This window comes from Oncorhynchus keta, chromosome 32 (genome assembly GCF_023373465.1).
Source record: "Oncorhynchus keta strain PuntledgeMale-10-30-2019 chromosome 32, Oket_V2, whole genome shotgun sequence".
Lineage (NCBI taxonomy): Eukaryota > Metazoa > Chordata > Actinopteri > Salmoniformes > Salmonidae > Oncorhynchus > Oncorhynchus keta.
Window position 1 is genome coordinate 28184048 of NC_068452.1, and position 17021 is coordinate 28201068.

General features: G+C 42.8%; 1 protein-coding gene across 1 annotated transcript; it reads left to right on the forward strand.

The window, feature by feature from the left end:
- The first annotated feature begins 4280 nt into the window (after window positions 1-4280).
- On the forward strand, window positions 4281-16479 carry LOC118365537 (filaggrin-like). The gene is made up of 2 exons (XM_035747826.2): window positions 4281-4563; window positions 12252-16479. Exon 2 carries the CDS (start codon window positions 12760-12762, stop codon window positions 14419-14421), a length of 1662 nt encoding a protein of 553 aa, XP_035603719.2. The 5' UTR covers window positions 4281-4563; window positions 12252-12759; the 3' UTR covers window positions 14422-16479.
- Window positions 16480-17021: the final 542 nt, after the last annotated feature.

A 17021-nucleotide genomic window follows, 5' to 3' on the forward strand; every position in this document is an offset into this window, starting at 1 on the left:
TAGGCAATGAGTGGCATCTTCAGGTAAACAGCAATTACTAGATTACTAATTATTATTAAAAATGAGGACCAATCCTCTAAGCCTCCATATGACCCAAATTAATGAAACATCTATATGCATTTGCTCTCAAGGTTGTTTCTATCATTGACATGTATGAGGAAGGTATTGCTGCATGCTCGCTACCTCCATTCATTATCCACAATACAAAGAAAGACATAGAAAACCTTTCACGAATGGTGACTCAACCTGCTCATTTGTGAAACAAATTAGGCATATGGAGGCGCACTTGTGTCTGTGACTGTGTTCAATAGCACAATGATAAACAATAAAAGGCATGGCATTGCAGGTAGATCCGCAAAGTGCATTTGAAAGCTCAAGTGGGTCGGTTGAAGAAAGAGAGAAAGAGAGAGAGAGAAAGACAGAGACAGAGAGCATATGCTGAACAAAGATTGAGCCCTCCATGCCCTGCTGCTCTCTCCGGTCACATGAGAAGGAACCAGGGCCTTGAAGATAATGAGAGAGATCAAATAAAAGCATCTGCAATTGGAAACAGCCCTCTAGGCATCCAGCCAGTCCTTTTGTTCCAATCAAAACTGCCGTGGACACAACAAAATGCATTAAATAATACCGTTATCGCTCCAGTTGTTTCCATGACTCTCTGTGACGCAAGACAGAACAGGCACAGGTTGTAAGGTCAGATAGTGGAGGGCAGACGACAGGGGGCTTTAATGATCAACTAAGACTTTCATTACTGAATGGTCATGTTTTGCATGAAATGTGCAATGCACACCATTCAGTAAAGACAGTCTTAGTTGATCATTAAAGCCCCCTGTCGTCTTACACCATATAGAAGGTAGCACTTTACATAGTTTTAAAAACACAATTGTAACACATTGGTTGAGTTTGTGTGTTTTTGGTACTTCCCAAATAGTGAACTAAAATATGACTGCAATTGTATTTATTGCTGTTATTGCCAATTCAGAAATGTGTTACCCAGTACAGTAATGACAGTTTAGACTTTTGGAATGTAATCTGTGACCCTTGACAAAAATGATTTGTCTGAAATATCCATATCCTTTTGCTCATTTAATGCATATCTTGACTTGGAATGAGCAACATATCTTAGGCCTAGGCCTATGTCCTAGCTGGATATGAAGATGCCATGTAGTTACAGCAAGGGGAAGGTTGATTGCTCATTTTCACTCTCAATTGTGCTTTTTTTCCTGGTAAATGAATTCCAGGTGGGACAGGCTCATGCTTAGGAGGTAGACTGTGACCTCCTGTGCTTTGTGATGATTACACCCTCTTCCTCTCTCCAGTCCATCTGCCCTCCACTATCTGACCTTACAACCTGTGTCTGTTCTGTCTTGCGTCACAGAGAGCCATGGAAACAACTGGAGCGATAACAGTATTATTTAATGCATTTTGTTGTGACCACGGCAGTTTTTTTCATTGGAACAAAAGGACTGGCTGGATGCCTCATAAGAGGGAGGATGCCAATAAAGTAGCCTACGGTATAAAGAGGTTTCAATGTCTTGAGATTCTTGATTCAATGTCTTGAGCTCTTGAGATTCAAGCGGTTATGTAAAAACTGTAACCAGATGCATCGAACCACAAGGCCACAGCTGCTGGAAATGAGAGCCAATGTCACAACAAAATCAGACAATTTACTGCAATATGTCTACAAATTACTAAAACTAATTTTCATCCTGTTCTTGCTTGGCATGAGTGATCAACCTGGTCTCAGACTAGACGTAAAATAGTCAACGGAAATCTGGAACACTCAAAATAGCATGGCATGTTACGTTTGGTATGGTTGCATTTGATTTATTTATGACATTTTAGTCATTCAGCTGATGCTCTTACCCAGAGCGACTTACAGTAGTGAGTGCAGACATTTGAATACTTTTTTCGTAGGGTGGATAGGTGGGCATGTAACACGTGATCGAAACTCATCACAAACAACTAGAACATTTTAGCTAATTAGCAACTATTTATTACTTTTTAGCTACATCCTTCCCCAAACCCTAACTTTAACTCTTTAACCTAACTCCTAACCTTCACCTCACAGGAGGCTGCTGAGGGGAGAACAACTCATAATAATGTCTGGAAAGGAGTAAATGGAATGGTATCAAACACATGGAAACCATGAGTTTGATTAGTTTGATACCATTCAATTAATTCGCTTCCAGACACCAATTAAGGTGCCACCAACCTCCTGTGCTTAACCCTAACCATAACCCCTAACCCCTAGCCTAGCTTACGTTAGCCACCTAGCTAATGTTAGCCACAACAAATTGGAATTCGTAACATATCTAATGTATTGCAAATTCGTAACATTTTGTACGAATTGCAATTCGTAACATATTGTACGAATTGCAATTTGTAACATATACAAAATGTAATTCGGAACATATCATACGAAATGTAATTCGGAACATATCATACGAAATGTAATTCGGAACATTTCATACGAAATGTAATTCGGAACATATCATACGAAATGTAATTCGGAACATATCATACGAAATGTAATTCGGAACATATCATACGAAATGTACATCATCGAAATGGAACATTTCATACGAAATGTAATTCGGAACATATCATACGAAATGTAATTCGGAACATATCATACGAAATGTAATTCGGAACATATCATACGAAATGTAATTCGGAACATATCATACGAAATGTAATTCGGAACATATCATACGAAATGTAATTCGGAACATATCATACGAAATGTAATTCGGAACATATCATACGAAATGTAATTCGGAACATATCATACGAAATGTAATTCGGAACATATCATACGAAATGTAATTCGGAACATTTCATACGAAATGTAATTCGGAACATTTCATACGAAATGTAATTCGGAACATATCATACGAAATGTAATTCGGAACATATCATACGAAATGTAATTCGGAACATATCATACGAAATGTAATTCGGAACATATCATACGAAATGTAATTCGGAACATATCATACGAAATGTAATTCGGAACATATCATACGAAATGTAATTCGGAACATTTCATACGAAATGTAATTCGGAACATATCATACGAAATGTAATTCGGAACATATCATACGAAATGTAATTCGGAACATATCATACGAAATGTAATTCGGAACATATCATACGAAATGTAATTCGGAACATATCATACGAAATGTAATTCGGAACATATCATACGAAATGTAATTCGGAACATATCATACGAAATGTAATTCGGAACATATCATACGAAATGTAATTCGGAACATATCATACGAAATGTAATTCGGAACATATCATACGAAATGTAATTCGGAACATATCATACGAAATGTAATTCGGAACATTTCATACGAAATGTAATTCGGAACATTTCATACGAAATGTAATTCGGAACATATCATACGAAATGTAATTCGGAACATATCATACGAAATGTAATTCGGAACATTTCATACGAAATGTAATTCGGAACATATCATACGAAATGTAATTCGGAACATATCATACGAAATGTAATTCGGAACATATCATACGAAATGTAATTCGGAACATATCATACGAAATTGATGATGGACATCCACAATTTAATACATACCATACCAAACATAGCTAATTTGAGTGTCCTGTATTTTTGTTTACTATATTATGTCTACCCCTGAATCCAGGTTGCAGCTATGTGTATGTCACAATTGTATGTGGCCATGTCACAATTGTAACTGATCATTGTAGCTCCTGATGTGTACACTGGATTCAAACCTGCTCACCTGTCACCTGCTCCACATTAAGCTAAAGCCTAGGCCATGTAGACTATGCCTTCAATCTTCTGAATATGAAGAAATAACTACTCATATGCTAATGAGGGACAATGTGAATAGATTTTGGTTTGCGGATTAGAATAAAACTGAAAAGAATAAAGCTATATTTAAAAGGGCAAAACTGAGCCACCTGGAGTGATTAGGCCTATCCATTCAATAAAGGGGCACACACTTCTCACCCAAACAACAGCTGTTTATTTATATATCTTCTTCATATATAAATAGCTTGTTTCTAAAAATGTTTCCCCACCATTCCATTTTTCCAAGTCTCTCTCTCAATCTCTCTATTAACCTAATTAGGGGTATCTCACCCTTCATCTCAGCAAGTCTGGTTTATTCCCTCCCCTCTCTCCTCTTCCCCATCTCTCCGCAAAAGAATTCGAAGGAGAAGAAAGGGGAGGGGGCAGATACCGAGCGCGCGAGCGAGAAACAAAACGTGACTAGGCACCCAAAGACTCCTGTTATGCAACTGCTGACCTACTAACATACAATTGGAGACATTGAGAGAGCAAGGAGGAAATTGTAGCAAGTCCCTAACGTAATAAGAGAACAGATTTAAATTAAGCGACACAGAATTCATGCTCACATACAGGCACTAATCACAGAGCTCGCACTGTACTTGAAGGACGATCGCACATTTGAATTCGATAGTAGTCAGAAATAGGAATTGTTGAACAGAAACGTGGCTGTTATATTAGACTTCGCACTGTGGGCTTTTATTTACACATACACGGTAAGCATTTATTTTATATGGATTGCCTTTAAATGTCCAGTCGATTCATGTATATAATGTGACTTATTATTAGTGAAAACAATTCAATCCAATTGTTTAATAATACTAATTTCACTGTTATTTAGTGGCACATCGATTAGACTATATCATTTTAGTTTTGCATGACTTTCAAGTTCACTGATATTTTGTTGCAAACATTTTGGCACAACGGGAAGTGTTTATAATTTGGGTGACGGACGTTGAACCATAAGTATGTTCTGTCAAGGCGAGGCCCTATTTAGTGGCAGAATGCATAGGGGGATGATAAGGAGACAGGGGTGGATGGAATTCCTTCAGAACAAGGAACGCTGGGTGGCAGATGCCACAGAAAACACACATATTTGGAGTAGCTTCGCCCCGCCCATCATAGTAGAGTTTTGAAAATATTGAAAGATACAATAACTTGAAATACGGTAAAATTATTTTTCTTTGGATTAATTCCTCTATTATTTAGTAACACAAGTATGGACATTTATTTGAGCAAAATAAACCCGTTAATGATGGTCTGAGGACACACTTCTCTCCATCACATGAAGTAAGTAGTTATTTGTGAAAGGTTAGCCAACCCGTTAACCCTTCCTCTGCTCAGTGGGGCAAACTGAATCTAGAGTAAAGGCTACTGGAGTATTGTGCTGTCCTACATCTCTGAAAACATTGTTTAGGATATGAATGATAATCTAAAGTATTGTCGGTGTCTGTTAAGTGAGCTGGATATACTGGGCATGTTTATTTCTGTGCTTATTTAGACTACTGAGTCAAATGTAGGCTACTGGGTCAAAATCTCAAAGTCGTGACAAGTTGTTGGATTAGCCTATGGGTAGCGAATGCAACAGGGCAACAACCTATGTGCAAGAAACTTGCTTTTGCCTTGAATGACTTCCCCGGGGATCTGTTATAATTTGCAAAAGGTACATTTATCAGAGACACCACAAAGAGTAGTGGTATGTTGAAGAGGGCAGAACACTTATGATGTGACGTGGATATGTGCCTGCCGTGTAGGTTATTAGTTATATTGGGAAACACTGTTGCGCACTGCATGTCCATCTCAACGTATAACCTATGCAGTTATTAGATTACATGCATATAAGAATTAATACTGCACACACACTTGTTGTAACTTGTCTTATAAAAGACCACCCTGCTCAGTCTGAATGTTGAAAGTAGCCCCACACTGCACGTGGGAATGATTGTGTAATGTGTGCCCCCCGCCAGGTGCCCGCAGCTCATACATTTGTTGTTTAGTGATGGCATGCGCACTTGTGTCTAGCCTACTTTTGGTACCGTGGTAAAGGTGTAGGCTATTCACGCTATTCATGTTTTTATGAAAACCATGTAGTTTAGAATTTAGCCTATGGTACAGGTGTGCTATGGTACAAGTGTGCTATGGTACAGGTGCTATGCACAATGGGAAATTACGCAAAGCATTTGGTTATGCCTTACATTTTTGTAACACATTGCACTAAAGGCTATAGTAATGGTGCGGGTTGCATAATAAATCATTTAAGTAATTAAAACAGATACAGGTAGGGGAGATGACACAATCAGCGGAAACCCATAGCCTCTATTGTGCTTTGCTGAGGAGGGCTAATTGTTTGGCGCATAAGGTGGACCGCTATGCCAGCTCCAAATGTAGGTCACATTAGTCATAAAGGGGAGGGGATGTGCTGCAGAGCCCCCTATAATACCAGAATAAAAACCTACCAAAATAAATCCTAGCTGGCTTGACAAAGACACCCAACCCATTCATGCAAAACATAAACACTGATGGGCAGCAGATAAATGTGCCTAATAAACATGTAGGTTTCCTTCATATCGTAGTGATACACAATTAGAAACATATTCATTTTGCCTTTCATACATTTTCTTCAATCCTCACCTTTCTGTGCCACACCCCATTTCTGTAGGATTCATGAATCTTTCCATAAATTGCTTGTAATTGCAATGATCAGCTACTATATTCCTTATTGTATTAGTAGGCTTACTTATTTTATTGCTAAAAACATGGTAATAACATGGCTATAATTATCATGAGGATGAGATTACCTATGTTTCACTCGAGCAGCGTGCACTATGTCGTGTTTCACTACTATTGTAGTTGATGGTGAACAATGTGGAGTGGGGTTTATCCTGACCCGCCTGACATTCTCAGGTTTTCCTGGAGTGGGGTTTATCTTGACCCGCCTGACATTCTCAGGGTTTCCTGGAGTGGGGTTTATCCTGACCCGCCTGACATTCTCAGGGTTTCCTGGAGTGGGGTTTATCCTGACCCGCCTGACATTCTCAGGGTTTCCTGGAGTGGGGTTTATCCTGACCCGCCTGACATTCTCAGGGTTTCCTGGAGTGGGGTTTATCCTGACCCGCCTGACATTCTCAGGGTTTCCTGGAGTGGGGTTTATCCTGGCCCGCCTGACATTCTCAGGGTTTCCTGGAGTGGCGTTTATCCTGACCCACCTGACATTCTCAGGGTTTCCTGGAGTGGGGTTTATCCTGACCCGCCTGACATTCTCAGGGTTTCCTGGAGTGGGGTTTATCCTGACCCGCCTGACATTCTCAGTGTTTCCTGGAGTGGGGTTTATCCTGACCCGCCTAACATTCTCAGGGTTTCCTGGAGTGGGGTTTATCCTGACCCGCCTGACATTCTCAGTGTTTCCTGGAGTGGGGTTTATCCTGACCCGCCTAACATTCTCAGGGTTTCCTGGAGTGGGGTTTATCCTGACCCGCCTGACATTCTCAGGGTTTCCTGGAGTGGGGTTTATCCTGACCCGCCTGACATTCTCAGGGTTTCCTGGAGTGGGGTTTATCCTGACCCGCCTGACATTCTCAGGGTTTCCTGGCACAATGAAAGATAATGAAGGATAGAGTAGGTGCTTTGTTATTGTGCTGCTGTGGCTGGGAGGGAGAGGCAGAGAAGTAGGCCAAGGGAGCACATGTGACTGGGAAACACATGGACTGCACTGGGTCACTCTTTTTTTCCTGTTTAACAGAGGCTGATATGGCTGTGTTTATGGAACAAGGAGTTGGCTTGGAACTCCACCTTCATGTCCAGGAATTTGTACTTTTTCTTGGGAAGATAAACCCAGTCTAGGAATCAGGGTTGGATGATATTTGGGGAGACCCCTTCTACGATGTGCTACTCCAAATATCGCGATATCCGATATAATCGTTCTGCACCGTTAATGACTAAATAAGGCTTAGTTCATTCATTTACACGTAATTTTCAACATATTGATACAGCACATCACGATATATCGTCTTGCACTTCACAATATATCGTCAATGTCAAATGTCACTATTCTATTTAATCATATATCAGCCCAACCCTACTTGGAATTTGGGGAAAAGCCATCTATTTGCATTGTTCCCCCCTGGGGGCAGTTCAGTTCCTCAGTCTCAGTAAAATATTGCACCCAGGTCTGGGGGCCTCCTCCTTATTTTACTCCTGCTCCCATTACTTTAAGAGCTCAACAAAAACAAGCTTTTGAACTCAAGCCCCACCAAATATAGCTTTGTGTGTTGTTTGGACCCAATAATTGTAAATGGCATACATTTAGATTCTCTGTGATCACTTCACAAATGTAACCAAGCCCTTTCCTGTGGTAGAATGACTTTATATTTATTAAGTATAACAAGGATGTGTGCTAATGTTAAACAGAGCTATCAGTAACAGATTCATACTCTGAGATGCAGCTTTTTGTTCACCTTTTATCATGAAATTGGACATGGAATTCATTATGGTCTACCACAAGCGTAGGAGTGTTCCATTTAAACACAGAGCCTCGTAAGCATATTAGATGGGCGAAAAGGGAAGCAGTAGAATTTCTTACTATTTGACATTTGTTCTGGCAGGTCACACTACATATTTCATAAAAACACATGAAACTTTCATTGGCAATCCCTATCTCAGTAGCCTGCAGTTAGATATTTGATACACTATATTGAAGTGGATAGGTTTGATGCTTAGATGTTCTGATTATCAGGTAAGGGTGGCATGCAGTGCCCTATTCCTGTATCAGTAGTGGGAGACTAAGAGCTTGTGATGCATTAATCAGCAAACACTCCAGCTCCATTCATGTCTCCAGCTAATTCCAGCCGCCCGCAGAGGAGATGAGCAGCTTGTTTTTTGTTTTTTTACAGTCAATCTGTTTGCGCAGTGGAAGTGTGTTGTTCGATGAGGAGGGATTGATGTTGATATGATTACTTGCCCCATTTTTTACTTTTGTTTCCATAGGTGATATGTTGTTAACGCTGGTACAGTACCGCGTTTGTTTACATCCTGCGAGGTGCTATCATCTGAGCTCATTTCCGCCTTTCTTTTGTCTACCTTCTCTCCATCTCTTCGTCCCTCTCGCCGTGCATCTTTCACCTCTATAAATAGAGTACTCTCTAATTCTCTGTATCTCTCTCGCTGCCTCAACCGTGGTTCCACTGACCTATATTCCAGCTTGCTGTGTAGGCACTAGTCAGAGCCAGGGTTTACTGAGTGGTTTCTGGGCTCTTGCCACTCTTTCCCTCCTGCCCATGAGCCACATGCAAATGGCTTGTGGGAATGAGGACCTTAAAGTACTGCATTTAGCAGTGCGATATCAGGCCCTGTCTCAAGCCTTTTTCCAGGCAAAATCGTAGCCTGTATCCCTATTTAGTCTCTACTGGGACCCAAATGACCTAGAAGGCTTGTCATCATTTTGTGGGAAGCAAAACATTTTTAATTTAAGAACTAGTGGTGTAATATCCCATCTAGATTTGGCTCATTTTGTTGCTGAATTGTGCCTGGAAAGAAAAATTGGTGTTGAACCCACATTTGAAACGTGTAGAGCAATTGACAGTTACATAATTTTGCCCCAGACTCCTGGGAGAATATAACCCATGGAGAAAAAAAAACAGATTATGAAATGACAGAGGCAGAGAGAATCAGTGTGTCTCAACTCATGTTGTTCAGTAAGAAAATGAGAGTAAATGAGGCAGGGAGGCAGGGATGAAACAACTCCTGTTGGCCAGCAACTCATTTGATTTAAGTAATTTGATTTTAAAGCATACAAGACCAGTTTAATGGAACCATGGAACAAGGGAACATAGTCTGAATGAGTTATCTCAAATGTTCCAGGAAGTCTCCATCCTCGATGCCTGTTGAATTCCTTTGCTTGTCTCAAGTCACCTGTATGGAATGTATTTGATATTGAACCAGTTAGTCAGCAACACAGATAAAATAGGCTAACTGGTACACAACCAGCAGAGACAACTTGGAAACATGAAAAGCCATTTGGCTTATTCATGAAAATCATACTTAAGATGTTTGGCTAGTGACACATCTACCTCTGTTTACCTCATTACCAGGAGAGTCCCTGCTGAGCAGGTTCCCAGACACTTCATAGTTATGAGGCTGACCACCCTGGTGTCATAATTCAGGAGAGCGTGGTACATTCTCCAGCCCCGTCCTTCCTGAGACTTGACCTATATTCATTAATTAACCCCCAACATCCTTACCTTAAAATCCCGTACCCTCTCCACCTCTTTTCCTTGGCAGGGAACCTTTGTCTACATTCACTGCCAGGAACTGGTTGTCCAAATAGAATGTGAATTTTTACGGTTATTACACTTACAGTAAATTCTCCAATTCATGATAATTTCTATGTAAACGTAGTGGGCTGTTTCTTAATATGGTTGTTTTGGAATCTTTCTAGAATCTAGAATTCTAAAATGGAATGAGGGGAAGCCTACCCCCACTGCACCTGTGTGATTCACTGTCCTGGCTCTTAAAATAAATCTGTCTGAAAGACTATTTAGAACAGCCATGAAATAAGTCAATAATGGCTGTTTAAAGCTTACAAATTCAATGTCCAATCATTCCATGTGTTTGAATGATGTAATTTCGAGGAGTTTACATGGTAATCATGTGCTCTCGACTTGGTTGCCAGACATGCAGTTATGATTACAAAGGAGGAGGAATAATGTCGCAAATAGCAAATGTGTAAGGTCTTACTCAGAAAAAGATAGTAACTCAGAAACTACTATATTGGCCTCATGTTTATTTCACCATGCAAGTCAACGTCCACATGCAGGGCTAAACGCGTCCACATGCAGGGCTAAACGCGTCCACATGCAGGGCTAAACGCTTCCACATGCAGGGCTAAACGCGTCCACATGCAGGGCTAAACGCGTCCACATGCAGGGCTAAACGCGTCCACATGCAGGGCTAAACGCTTCCACATGCAGGGCTAAACGCGTCCACATGCAGGGCTAAACGCGTCCACATGCAGGGCTAAACGCGTCCACATGCAGGGCTAAACGCTTCCACATGCAGGGCTAAACGCGTCCACATGCAGGGCTAAACGCGTCCACATGCAGGGCTAAACGCGTCCACATGCAGGGCTAAACGCGTCCACATGCAGGGCTAAACGCGTCCACATGCAGGGCTAAACGCGTCCACATGCAGGGCTAAACGCGTCAACATGCAGGGCTAAACGCGTCAACATGCAGGGCTAAACGCGTCCACATGCAGGGCTAAACGCGTCCACATGCAGGGCTAAACACGTCCACATGCAGGGCTAAACGCGTCAACATGCAGGGCTAAACGCGTCCACATGCAGGGCTAAACGAGTCCACATGCAGGGCTAAACGCGTCAACATGCAGGGCTAAACGCGTCCACATGCAGGGCTAAACGCGTCCACATGCAGGGCTAAACGCGTCCACATGCAGGGCTAAACGCGTCCACATGCAGGGCTAAACGCGTCCACATGCAGGGCTAAACGCGTCCACATGCAGGGCTAAACGCGTCAACATGCAGGGCTAAACGCGTCCACATGCAGGGCTAAAAACGTCCACATGCAGGGCTAAACGCGTCCACATGCAGGGCTAAACGCGTCCACATGCAGGGCTAAACGCGTCCACATGCAGGGCTAAACGCGTCCACATGCAGGGCTAAACGCGTCCACATGCAGGGCTAAACGCGTCCACATGCTTCCCAGCCAAAACAGTTCGGAAGAGTTTGTGCATACATTGTGTAAGGGTACGGAATCATTTTCATGCACATTTTGTCTTTGAGAAATACTGCACCAAACACCCCAGTTAGATGTAAAATTGCTCGACTGAGATCTCCTCTGCAGAAACGTAAAAATTAATGACAGATTTCTTGATTTATCATAGATTCATTCTGACTATTTTGAGGAAGTGTATATTGGCTACGGCATCTCAATATGGACAAAGTACTATTGCTGCTTTTTTCCCTAGTTTTCCAAGCAAAGGTATTTTAAGGGAGTGTGCAAGCACACTTGTTCAGTTTGGCAAGTCGGCAGCCGAACTGAAGCAAGCTGACACCTTAAGGGGTCATGGACCAGCGACAGAGAAGATCAATAGAAGGGCCATGAGGTCAGACAGTGGTTACTAGGGTCTAGTGAATATTCACTGGTTGCCAGGGGTAACAATTCAGTCAAAGCCAGATATGCAGAACATAGATGAAAGCAGGAGGATGTGAGAAGGAGCGTATTATTAATTATCCCTCAAAATGATTTGATCACCAGTCATGCCAAAAACTAAAATGGATTTCATTAACAATGACATAAAGAACATATTATTCCTTCAATCTGAATGCATAGTGGTCGACAGCAGTCCACGAGGATTAAGCGTTTTGCCTTTTCTTTCTTTGTCTCCTCAGCCTTTCATCTTGCAACCTACTGGAGAAGGAGAGAGGTAGCGCCCTTCCCAAGAGACTGACAAGCCGAGATAGACTGAGTGACCTACATCCTGCAACACGCCTGGAGCAGTACAACACTTCTCTGTCTGCTCAGCACAGCGCTCTCACAAAAAGATAGAAAAACAAAACAGAGAAAAGAAGGTTAGAGAATTGCTCAGTGAAGCTTGTCACATTCTCCACTCTAGGAACTCTTTTTTTTCTTCTCTACAAGGCAGCTTTGACCCACTTTTCTGTGAGAAAGCTGAAGAGACTTGCCTAGAGAAAGGCTGAACATACATTGGATAAATGAGGGGAATTAACGCAGAGTTCCACTGTTTCTTGACCTTCTTGGCCAGTTTAGACACTTGAACTATAAGCTCATTCATTCAGTGAGATATAGCTGAATCCCACTGTTCCTTATCACCCCATTCCTTGAGTTTCCTTTCCAGTGGTTGTAGCAATATTCCAAACTGTCCTCCACTGAGCAACAATGGAATGCCTGAATTCACAACTCCAATCAGCAAGCTCAGAAAATAACCTGGACAACCTAGAGACATACTCTAACTACGCAGAGTCTCTCCCATCGCCTCAAGGAACCCCCTCTCGCCAGGGGCGTCTCGTAAAGCCCAGCATGAGTTGCAGACGCAAGCGTGAGTTCATCTCTGATGAAAAGAAGGATGCATCCTACTGGGAGAAGCGGCGTAAGAACAACGAGGCGGCCAAACGCTCCAGGGAGAAGCGACGACTGAACGACATGGTGTTGGAAAACCGCGTCATGGTGCTGAATGACGAGAACTGCCGCCTGAAGACGGAGCTGCTGCAGCTGAAGCTGCGCTTTGGCCTTATCAGCACTGCCTCCTACATGGAGAAGAGCCAGCAGCTCACTAGTGGAGGCAACAATGGAGGCAACGGGAGATCCTCCACATCCAATTACTACTCCAGCGGCTACTCCAGCAGCTCCCAGGTGATGATGAACTCTGACTCCTCGGAGACTGAGCAGTCAGGCAGCGGGGGGGGGCATAGTCAACTGGTGACGCACTCCCCCCATGGCTCCCTTTCAGACATGTCAGACGGGTCCTCCCGGGACAGCCCAGAGCCTGCGGTCTACGGGATCAAGCAGGAGGAAAGCAGCCTGGAGATGGACATTGGAAGCAGCATGTTCAACGTCCACCATAGCCTGTCCTCCACACACCACCAGGAGGAGATGGAGTCGGTGTACCACAGCCAACAGCACCACTCCTACCACCACCAGGAGAGCATCACAAGCCAGACCAGTCAGGTCCCTCCACCCACCCAACAGAGGAGTGTCATCCTCTATCGCTCCAGTAGTGCCTCCTACCCTGGGGAGAGCCAAAGGCAGCAGGACATAGATCAACAGACAGCCCAACAGCAGAGTGCTCAGGCCGGCCATCTGGCCCAGGCTCGAGAGAGCCACACAGAAAGCTCAGAGAGACTGGCAGAGGTGACCAAGCAGATGGAGAGGAAGACACTAGACTCCCCTCCGTACCAATACTCAGAGTGCCACAGCGAGGCAGGAGAGGGGCAGGTGTACAGAGCTCTGCAACAGGAGCAAAAGACCCAGACAGGCCTCGCTCCAGACATCCTCCAAAAACAGGAGGCCGTCACATCCCACCTGTGCCACAACCAGGCTAGTCACTGCTATCTTAGCACCCAGGACGAGGAGCCCCCCATACTGACCTATGAGGGCGGGGCCATTAGTGAGGGGTACTACCAAGAACATTCAACCTCAGGCAAAGACACCTCCTCTAGTGACAATGACCCCCGCAGCTCTGACAAGGAGACCTCCACGGACGACGAGTCCACGTCCTCCTCCTTATCTGACACCGGGAGTTACCTCCAGCACCTGTCTGTCTCACACAAGCCAGGGTCCCCTCTGCCCTCCCCGCAGGACTCCTCCCTATGCCAAAGCGGGGACACCCAGGCAGAGGTTAAGGGCACTGCCCTGCCTCACAAACTGCGTCTCAAACACAAAGCCATGAGCTCCCAGCAGGACTCTCTCACCACCCCTCCTCCTTCCTCTATCCTACCCCTGCCCCAGCACCCTTACTTGGCCCTCATGCAACAGCAGAGCGGCAAAGAGAGAGAGAGTGAGAGCCAGCCCCCCACAGGGTTCTATAAGCAGCTGTCCTAAGCTGAGTCAAGGAAGGAGAGTGGGGAAAAGGAGTCGTCAAGTGGACGCCATAACAACAGACGAGACTAAGTGCCTATTGAACACTTGAGGGCAACACAAATTTGTCGAGGTTCCTTACATTGTGAGGTGTCTCTGATGCTGCCTTAGATCAAAATACGCTCTTTCCCTTTCCCCTCCTCAATCTCAATCCACTATCGTTCCTTTACCCCCCATCTACACCTCCCTCACCTTCATGTCCTGGGACTAAAAAGCTGTACTGAAGCCCAAAACAGGGCTGGACTTCTGGGGGAACAGTATTCTATGTGTATATATTGTATATACACTTTTCAGTTCTTGCATCTTCTCCATAATTACAGAAGGACTTTTGTTTCTAAATGAGAGGAGGGATGAGACTCTTTCATATCGTTTTTCGTCAAACCACAGTTGGTCATTTCAAATGAGAATATAAGTTGACCATTATTGGAATTGTATTGTCAGCTTTCAGTGCCCCTCCTATGGTGCACATCTGGCTTTAGACAAACGTAGCAGCAACATTCTGGGAACATTCCCTTGACCAAAGATGCAACACAATGAGAAGTTCCATTTCTCTTCTCTAACCCTCCCAATCCACATTTCCCTTCCCATCTCCATGATCTCACACAGCCCATCCATTATCTATCTTGTTCAAGCACTCGGTTTGTATATTACTGTAAATTCACCAATAATTTATAAATATATATTTTTGAAGAAAACAAACAAATGTCACAACAATGCGACAAACTGTTGAGGCAAGAAAGGACTTGGACGTTAATCATCCTGTTTTTGTCAGAATTACTGTACAGTCACATTGTGTCTACTGTTGCAAACTCCACTTAAGTTAAAACGTTTTTAATGTCATCACTTTAACTCTGTTTACAGAAACATGGCCGATAGCTTTTGAAATGCAGCTTACCTGTTATTGCAGTAGATCTTTAAGATCTTAGACAGCATTCAATCAAAGTCAATCAGAGACAGAACTAGGCTGCTGGCCTAAAGTTGAGCATCATCAACAGTCTAGACTTCCACTGTTCGTTCCCATCTCTTAGCCCAATGTATTTATTCCTATGCCCACATCTGCAGCAAAGCCAAGAGAATCAGACTAAAATATGAATGTGTATAAACCTTAACGTATAAAAGCTCAAGTTAAAACCGCAAAGTGGGGAAATATAGGGGCGGGAGTTATTTTAAATATAGTAATATAATCTAAATGATATCTGTATGATATTTGAACTCTGAGTGAGGCCACCTAGTCTCCTCCGCACAACACAATGCACTGAGCTCAGAACCTCAGGCTTCTAACCTGACGTCGATCCACTGCCCTAGAGACATGGTGTTAAACCCAGATACTAGGTCATTGGATCTCTGAAACAGAAGCTAATTTACTATATTACACAAATAGCCCATGACATTAGAAAAACCTGGTTTAGAATAATCAGAGCTTTTGCAATTAAGTTTTGTAAAAACTAAGGACAATCTCTACTTTGTTAATGAAATAGGGATTTCCCCTTTTTCTAATGTGCCTCTGTAGTGTAAAACATGGGGCATCCACCCCCGGCCTTTATTTTCCTCGTTTTGGGTGACAATGAGAAGCCTGCACTGTACCACACAGTTTTATAAAGTATATGTACCATGTTTAGCTTTTTGCCACTTGTGTATAAATGTAAAGCGTTCCCTCTCTCAGACAACACTGTAATGTTAATGTCATTGTTTTATTTGTTCTGTGTTCTGTGACTATCTTCGTGTGTCTTTCTCCTATCGACCGTGATGATGTATTTGCTCCATACCCCCATTCTCCCCTTTTTTCATTGTGTTTGAAATCAGTGATGCTTGTGTTTTTGCTGATGATTTCATGAAGAAAAGATTCTAAAAAAGACAAAGATGCAGACGAGACTTGTGTGGTGTTTAGCAGTCGGTGGTGTCTAGGTCGCCACCACCCCTTCTTTTTGACATGGCTGTGTATGTAAAGACACTAATATTCATCATGGAAGATGGATGCATTTCAAGATTGAAAACAATAAAAAAGGATGTTGAATTTCTCAACCTATCGTCAAAGTATTGTTAGATTTCTCCTTTCTTTACTCGTGTCTATGTGGGTTGCACACAGTTCATGATGGGTCTGTTTGAAAATCAGCTGTGCGTATGCCAGACAGATAAAGACCAACACCTCGCTGTAGTTATCATTTGATACTGAATACAAACGGGTTCATAGGTTAGATATAACACTGCAAAGAATAATAATAACCATATGCCAACTAGCGTAATAAACAAAAACAAACTGTAATTTATACCAGAGCAGCTGCTGACAAGAAACATTCTTCTATAGTAATTTAAATCACTGACTACTAATTGAACACAGCCACATAGCAGAGCTGCGAGGTACAATGATTAGACAGACACAATCTAAATCAAGACAAGACGCAAAAGATGGCCTAACCTAGGTGTTTGTAACCACAGGCATGTTTAACAGAGACTCTGAGTCCTCATCTCTTTTAACACCCTGTTTCCAGTCCTCACAAATAGCTTGGTTAAAGTCACTCCCTGGGCTCCTTACTTTCCTGACACACAGGATTCATTTGAAATGA

Coding starts and splice junctions, on each gene's coding strand:
- LOC118365537 (XM_035747826.2), top strand. CDS start 12,760: ATGGAATGCCTGAATTCACAACTCCAATCAGCAAGCTCAGAAAATAAC.